Source organism: Alligator sinensis, unplaced genomic scaffold, assembly GCF_000455745.1.
Source record: "Alligator sinensis unplaced genomic scaffold, ASM45574v1 scaffold569_1, whole genome shotgun sequence".
Classification (NCBI taxonomy): domain Eukaryota; kingdom Metazoa; phylum Chordata; order Crocodylia; family Alligatoridae; genus Alligator; species Alligator sinensis.
Genome location: NW_005841914.1, coordinates 1,337,569 through 1,345,594, shown reverse-complemented (window position 1 = coordinate 1,345,594; position 8,026 = coordinate 1,337,569). Strand labels below are relative to the sequence as shown.

The window sequence follows — 8,026 nt, the reverse complement described above, 5'->3', positions numbered from 1 at the left end:
GGGGGGAAGTGCTATACTTGTTAAAAGCACACTTTCCTTTTGTAATGACCCAAATGTACATTGCCATTTCCATGCTGTAGTGTGTATGACATGCCACTCCACAACAGAAATGAATATGCAGATGTGAGACCTCTTTGTAGTCATTGCATAATCTTTTTGGCCCAGCTGTTCTCATCTGTTCCAGTTCTACCTTGGGTTTAATGTATTCTTGTCTCTCTTTCAGCATGCTCAGCTTGTTCTGCTGGGTCTTTTTCCAAAGGAGAAAATAGCAAATGTCACCCCTGGACCAAGTACGTATCACACAGCCAAACACATGAAGCATTGCCTTTTGTTGATTATTGTCAGCCTGTTGCTTGTATATCGTTCCCTAGCAGGTGGGCCAGGAAACGGTATTCATGGTGGCTTTAGATCCCTGCAAATTGGCTGTGCTTCAGCTCGGAGGATTGGTTGGCGCGTTGCAATTTGCCTTTTATACGCTGGCTCTCAGTAAGAGAACCTGCCACATGGAAATTTCTTGTAACTGGAAACAGTCCCACCACCCACACAGCAGAGCCATTCAGCAGCGCAACAACCCATGTGAAATTTGGAGAAGCGCAGGTTGTAGGAGGGAGTCTAAAGGAGGCCCCAGGAAATCAGTCTGCCGGTGCGTGGGTAGACTGCTAGCTGCAACCGCAGCATCCCTATGGGATTTTCTTTTAATAAAGAATCAGTTTAGTTTCACAAGCATAGTCATAGAAGTAGGCATCATAGGAAAGAGGGCTGGAAAAGACCTTTTTGAGGTCATCTATTCCATCCACCTACCCCAGGGAAGGGTCACCTGTGCCTGCGCTATTCCTGACAGATTTTTGTCTTAAAGATCCAACAGTGAAGAGTCCCCGCTCTCTCTAGGACATCTACCCTGGGGCTTAACTGTGCTTATAGTTGAAAAGTTTGTCTTAATGACTACCCTAGATCTCCCGTTCTGCAGTCTTAATGCAACTCTAACTTGTCTTCTCCCCAGCAGACACGGAGAACTATTCATACGCTTCCCTTTTTCAGCAAACTCTTACCTATTCAAAGACTGTTTTTATGTCTCTCCTCAGTCATCTTTTCTTCAGACTGAAGGAGCCCAGTCTTTCCTGGTAGCTCAGTGCAGGGGGGGGGTTAATTTTATTTTTCTTAAAAGACTTCTGGTAGCGCAGGTGTCAATAGAAACAATCTCTTCCTCTTTCAATTAAACAAGCGTGTACCATTGACCATTGTACTGTCATCGACCTATGCGTTCTTCAGGAATTCATAGAGTCTTCCAGGATGAACAAAAACTGAATTGCGAATGGTGAAGCAAGCTAGAAAGAAAATCATTTTTGAAATAAAACCATAACCCCCCCTCCCCACCCTCCCATCCTGCAAAAATAACAGGCCTTTTTTAGACAACATAAAAGCAAAAGAGAGCATAAGCCCCCTTCCCGCCCCCCATGGAGGTCATCTTTAAATTAATTATTGTGCCATTTAGGTAATTGCACACTATTGTTTATGCATGACATTTTTTGCAGCTGCACAGCGTCTGGTAGGACGATTCTGCGGGGGGGGTCAGATAAAGAGGATGTTATCTGCGGTGACCAGAAGAAAGAGGTGACCACAATTCAGAGACCAGCATCCACTTCGCATATCTCCGTCACCACCCACAAAAATAGCACGTTGTTAACAGCACTCGCGACTCCCAGACCCAAAAACACACTTTCCATTCCTCCCATTCATTGGGGAGATCAACCAACTGGGATCACAGAGCCAACCAACTGGGGTAAGAAGAGAGTCTTGCCAGCTAGTAGGTACTACTAAGTCTCAGTGAATTTTCTGTTCTTGTCGGGGAACATTGGGGTGTTGAAACCACAGTGTTTCGCAGAAGTCTGTTGGGGAAGATAAGCTTTTGATGAACCAGAAGCAGTGTTCATGGCTTCCAGTTAGCTAGCCTGGCGATGGTTCCTGGACTTCCACGTGCTGTGGCTCTGGGTCAGCCCTGCCGTGTGGACAACCTTGGGCTCGGGCCCCCACTTCCCCACCACCAAGTTTCCATATTTCCTGTCATGGAGCCAAGAGTGTGGATCATGTCATTTCTCTGTCTCTAGTAAGGCCTTAGTTCTGGCTCTGCTGCAGGGAGCCTGGAGAGTTTTCTAGGCCAGGGCTACTGGGTCTCCTAGACCCCCTGTTGCAGAGCCAGGAGCATATAGTGTGCATCTGTGTGTGTGCATCTGTGTATGGGGTGAGTAATGGTCTTTTATTTTTCTTCTAGGGCCTTTATCGCTCATCCTTATTTGCTTGACATTGCTCATGGTATCAGGAATGTCTATTCTCCTACTGATTATTCAGGCAACTGGAAAGGGGAGGAAGAAGAAGCTGCAGCCTGCTGAGAATGATCAGCGGAGTGAGTCTCTCTTTGAAGATAGCTTCTTTGCTCCCTTGATGTTGAAAGACTTGATGGTTAAAGGTAGTGGTGCTCAACCTTTTGGTCCCACAGGCCAGATGAGTGGCCCAGTGCTGCCCCCTCTCAGCCCCTGTATACCCGGATTGGTCCCCAGAGGCCTGGTACCACCTTTGTCCAGCCCTGCATGCTGGGATCCAACACACAGGGTCTGGGAATCCCCCTGGGTCCTGAAATTTGGCAGCAGGGGATTGGTACACCACTTCCCTGCCACCAGATTACTGGACCCATGAGGATCCCCATGGGGCAGACAACATGGTGTCACAGGCCAGTTTTGGCCTGTGGGCCAGGGGTTGAGCACCCCTAATTCAGGGGAAAATCTGGGTTGCTCTGTCAATCTTAGAGCATCAATTTCTACCATGCCAAGCACTTTGATCATAACATGATCTATCTGGTTTAGTGGCTTGGTTTTACCTGAAACTTAAACCCCTGTTGGTGGACCTAGTAGACCCAGATGCTTGGGAGTGCCAGAGATTTTAGAGTTGCTCTTGATGCGAAGGGAGGTTGACTCAAACAAATTTAACAAGTTTCATGTTGTCGACTCTTCCTAATTTAGATGACATGCACTTGGCCATGGACCAAACATTTATGCATGTGCCCGAATCCATTAAAACTCCTGTTGATTTAGGAGTCAGGCCGATTTGGCAGGACATGTTTCATTCACAGGCGTTTTGCCAAACGAGGCTTGGGGTCACCCAAACCAACCTTGGCTGGGATGTCCCAGGACACAATTGCTTGGGGAGAAGTCGGTGGGACTGGGGGGAGTCTCCTGGTAATAGTTATATCCTCAAACATCACTTGTCAGAGTTGCGTTTGGGAATGTATCCCAACAACGAGGAAATGCTCCAGCTCAGGGAAAGCGTGGTTCCCTAGAGCACTGTTAATAGTCATGTAGTCTGTTGCTCTCCCCTTTGCCTCCCGGCAGACATCATCCTCGTATTGCGGGATAGCCGATACGTGTTGCTTAGATGAAAGAGCACATTAACTCTAGAGGCAGAAGCTAAACATGGTAACCTGGCTGCCTGGGTAGCTAAAGAGTAGCATCCCAGCAAAGAGGGGTCAGACAAATGTCATTGATGCTAATCTTTTGGAAACATTTGATTAAGCCCCAGAGGATGGGTACTGAGATATCCCTGCCCAGCCCCTGCATTTGTTCTCTTCCTTTCCTTTATCTTTCCATCATCCTTCCTTCTCACTTCCTTCTCCCCTTATCTTTATTTCATTATCTCTTTTCTTCTGTGTGGTTCTGTGTGTACGAAAGTATTTCACACGTATGAACCCAACTGACCTGCAGTTCAATTCAGTTCACTGAGTAGGAGGACTGGACTTATATAGTAGGCCATTAAGAAAAAGAGAGCGTAGTTTCATATACCTGTTGAGAGAATCTATATCTATATAGTATTATATAGAAATCATTGTTCTGAGATGCCTCTTAATGTTGCTTCTGTTTATGGACAAATGAGTTGGCTAGGAGTTTTTCTTTCTTCCCCCCACTCAAATGAATGGGAGTCTGTGACTAGACAGCATTGTTTGCCGGGTGGGCTCTGCATTCACACCTAGCCAGAAGCATGGCTCTGGGTCGGCCGGCTGATGGTAGCAACAATAAAAGATGTTCCCATTATTCCCCACACTTATGCAACTGAGGTGGGATCCCCAGTCTTGGCTGGCCAGGACATCGCTCTCTCTTGGTGGTTCCTGTCTGCTCCTGCGTTCATGAAACAGAGAGCTCCTGAGCTTCCTTTTCCCTTTCTGCTTTGTACGATGTTTCTTTACTGTGTCTTTCAGAAGGAAGGAGCTGTCGCATTCCTATCCAGGAGGAACAAATTGACTCCAATTCCAGCCTGATCAAAAACTGAGTCCCCATCAAACTATCACGTACTGCATTTCTGAGCCAAGCAACATTAACCCAGCAGTGTGACAGATACTCCCTGTGCGAAGGACTATTCTGCAGAGACATGTATATACCAGTGTGCTTGAGTGTGTGAGATGGTTAAAAAACGAGCTGTACCTCTGAGTGTACTCGAGTGACCCTCAAGCGTCAGGCCATGCACGTTTAGTTTGGAAGCACGTGATTCTTCATCAATCAGACCAGGCCTGCGCCTATAGCACCGGGTGCATCAGCCCAGTTCACCTAGCAGGTCTAGCTGCATTTGGACAGTGGCACCCCTTTGGGGGTCTGTAAACAGCTAGTATTCATTAATCAAAAGTATTATTTACTTAGGAATATAGGAGCAGGGCCTCAGAGAGGAAGAATTTCAAAACCAAAAGCTTTCTACGTGCATGCCTACCTTACCTGGAGTCCTACCATGCTATGCTGGGAACCTACTCAGGCCTGGTTTTTCTGGCTGCTCCCACCAGGCTCATGCACCCGAGTCATGTGCCAGTCTGGTTGTCCTGTTGACTCTTCCCTCTGTTAAGGAGTGTCCCCCTTAAATCCTGCTCGATTTATTGTTCTCAGGTCTTCGCCTCAGCCCAAACCAGTCTTGTAGGTTGGCTGGGGATACAGAATCGGTAAAGCTATTAGTTCTGGCATCTAACAGCTTATAGCAAGTAACAACTCTAAGTGTTGGTTGAGAGGCTGTTGTTATCTGACACCTTGTCCCACTCTTGCATCCTGACAAATGCTTCTCGTGTACATTGCAGTGACCGAGCCAACAGGTAATTTATGAATAAGTTATTAATCCTACTATAGGTCAGCTCCAGATCTCTTTGTGTGTGTGTATGTATGGTGGAAGGAGTCTTTATACTGACTTCTATAAGAGAAAGCAAATTCAGATACTTAGGAACATTACTAATGGAGACTACAGCTTAGGGGACAACTTGTGAGTACCATCTGCCTTGACAGCGGGCCTTAGTGGTTGGCGTTTGTATCGCTGCATCATCTGTAAGCCCTGCACGCCCAAGACGCACCTTTCTGTGCTTCCTGTTTATGTTCCTAGGCAGCACAGTGAGCATCCTGTTAGGATGGGCATCTGCAGCGTGCATCTCCTCAGCCAGGATGTGGCCACATCAACCAAAACTGGACATAGGCTGTGGTGTTTTGGGGCAGGCAGCCTTCTTAAGAAGGGAGCCCTGGAAAAGGGCACAAAAGTGGGGTGAAATCTAATGGGAGACGAGGATGAAGGATGGAGTAGACAGAGTGCAAAGCAAGTGCAGAAAGACTTTAAAAAAAAAAAAAAAGGAAGGGAATGAGGAGATGAAAAATTTCCACTGGAAGCACAAAGAATGACTGCTGAGCTGGGTCCTCATTGATTGCCTTCTTGACTTAAACACCAAGGCTGCAGTTGAGTGTAGATGCAAGGCCCTGCAGACCAGCAACCCTAGGTGTGGAGGGCTCACCTGCCCCTAAGTTCCCTACACTGAATCTCTGTCTCGAAAGGAAGAAAGAAGCTTCCTAAACTCCAGCGAGCGCTGTAAATCTCACAGGTGCCTTGAGGTTTACAAAACTGTGAAGCCTGCAAGGGTCCCCTGCCACCTCACCCTGCCTGTAGCTCTGTAGGTGGGCAAGGACGTTCAGTAGCACTTGTGCTTTCAAACACTTCTCCTCCAAGGGACCTCAGCAAACACTGCTCTGCAGGAGGATGCCTTTCTGCTCTCGTTCTCGTTCTTGGGAACGCAACTCCGTTGTGTATCTGTGAATAATTAAAATAGCGCGGTGTGTTTTTTGTTTCTTTTGGGGGCATTGGCGGGTTTGATAGCACAGCAGTGATGTTTCAGGGCCCTCTGGATGTGGCGCGCACAGTTCAGACTCAGGCTGTCAATCTTTATTTGAACCTTCACTTTCAGAGGATGGTACCAGGGAAGCCCACACTCGGAAAAAACGAATGAGCTCGGTCAGCCTGATCCGGCTTCCACTTGAAATCCAATGAGAGTTTTGCCTCCGGAGAAGCAGATTATGCAGAAAAATGCTACATCGGTTTCTAAGGGTATTTATAGCAGCAAAGTTGCATGTCTGCCGTAGCCCATTTATTTTCTAGGACCTAAATGAGTTTTAAAATCAATGAGTATTTCCCAGTTAAAATCAAGAGCCAGGAAGCCCTGAGTTTTAATGGTGACTGAGAAACTGATTTTGGGCGAGTCGGTCTCCTAGGATCTGTCTACCTCCTAGAGCAGGGGCGGGCAATTATTTTGGGCAGAGGGCTGTTTACTGAGTTTCGGCAAGCCATCGAGGACCACATGACAGTCAGCCAGGGCAGATAAATATTAATTTTCTAAATTTTTTAGGGGCCCCATGGGCTGGATAGAATGGCTTGGTGGGCCGCATCTGGCCCCCGGGCCGCATTTTGCCCACCCCTGTCCTAGAGTGTTTGGGGGGGAAGGAGAGTGGGGTTTGCGTTAGAAATGCTAGTTACTTGGAAAGTCTTTCTGAGCAGTTTGAAAACTGAAGTTTTGTGATTGGTACCCAGCCATGATCAAAAGACAGGAAAAGCCATCTCATGGCCAGTATGGGTATGCTAATTATGCCTGACATAATTTGGCTTTTTTAATCCATCTAGATATATCTGGATTCACCTGGATATATATAATTTATCTCCAAATCTTGACCTTGCCACCATATGCCAACGTGACTGCCATGAGTCAGGCCTAAAGTTAAACGTGGATGTAAATAGTTGCAGGATAAGGCCCTTAATGCATATTTGTTTAACGTACACTTAGGTGTATTTGCATGTATCTTATGCATATCGTATATGTTATGTGCCTAACGCATATTCACAAGCATACTTATGAAACGCAACATGCACGTGAGTATGGAAATTTGTAAAATGCCGCCCTTTTTTGCAATATATTTTATTGTAAATAGCTTTTGTTTTGTTTTCATGTGCCTCGAAATTGAAAAAAAAAAGATGCTATTGCATAACTCAAATATTTTTCATGTTCAAGTTTAGTGTTTTATATGTAGGTAAAAAGAAGAATCTATATTTGTATACACAGTAACCAATGCATCTGCCAAGATGGGCAAAAGGAAACGGTATCAGGGAGCCTAACAGGTGCCTGGAAACATATTTTTACAAAATATGCTTTGTTATATGTTATACATATATGTGGAATGAACACTTATTTCCTGAAGTGAAATGCAAACATGTTGTATACAAACTTCTGTATTATATTCAATGTATCATAAATAGTGATGCTTTTCCAAATAAATTTTTTTCTTAACATGCGATGTGCCCATGTGCAATATGTATACCTGGGAAAAATGACAAGACCTTACACATTGTACAGTCCAGCATCCTTTGGGTAGTTTGGTGCTGATTTGTTGGGGTTTTCAGAAAGCTTCAGAAGCTTTTCCTTGTATCAGATATTCTAATCCAGTTACCCACAGGCATCGTCTTGGGTGTGGACTAAATTGTGGGTGTTTAGCTCTCAATGAAAAAAGAGGTAATTTTACAGCAGTCCAGCTATCAGACGGTTACCACAGGTTATGAGCATGAAGATGGGAAGTTAACATGGAACAACTAACATCCCCTTTTGCCCTATGGGAAATGGTTTATGTATACATCATACCAAAAGTGACTGAGGAGCACTGACGTTCAGGGCAGAGGGTTCTGCTTTTAAGTTACTTAGGCA

The 8,026-nt window shown here is 45.6% G+C and overlaps 1 protein-coding gene across 1 annotated transcript in view; it reads left to right on the top strand.

Annotated features, from left to right (window-relative positions):
• The window catches only part of TNFRSF4 (TNF receptor superfamily member 4), a 9,525-nt gene extending 5,160 nt beyond the window's left edge, over positions 1-4,365 (top strand). Inside the window, exons 4-7 of the mRNA XM_025198091.1 lie at positions 224-290; positions 1,533-1,780; positions 2,270-2,401; positions 4,244-4,365. Of these exons, the coding sequence (XP_025053876.1) occupies positions 224-290; positions 1,533-1,780; positions 2,270-2,401; positions 4,244-4,314 (518 nt within the window). The 3' untranslated portion in view covers positions 4,315-4,365. The remainder of the gene's footprint in view (positions 1-223; positions 291-1,532; positions 1,781-2,269; positions 2,402-4,243) is intronic.
• The last annotated feature ends 3,661 nt before the right edge of the window (positions 4,366-8,026 follow it).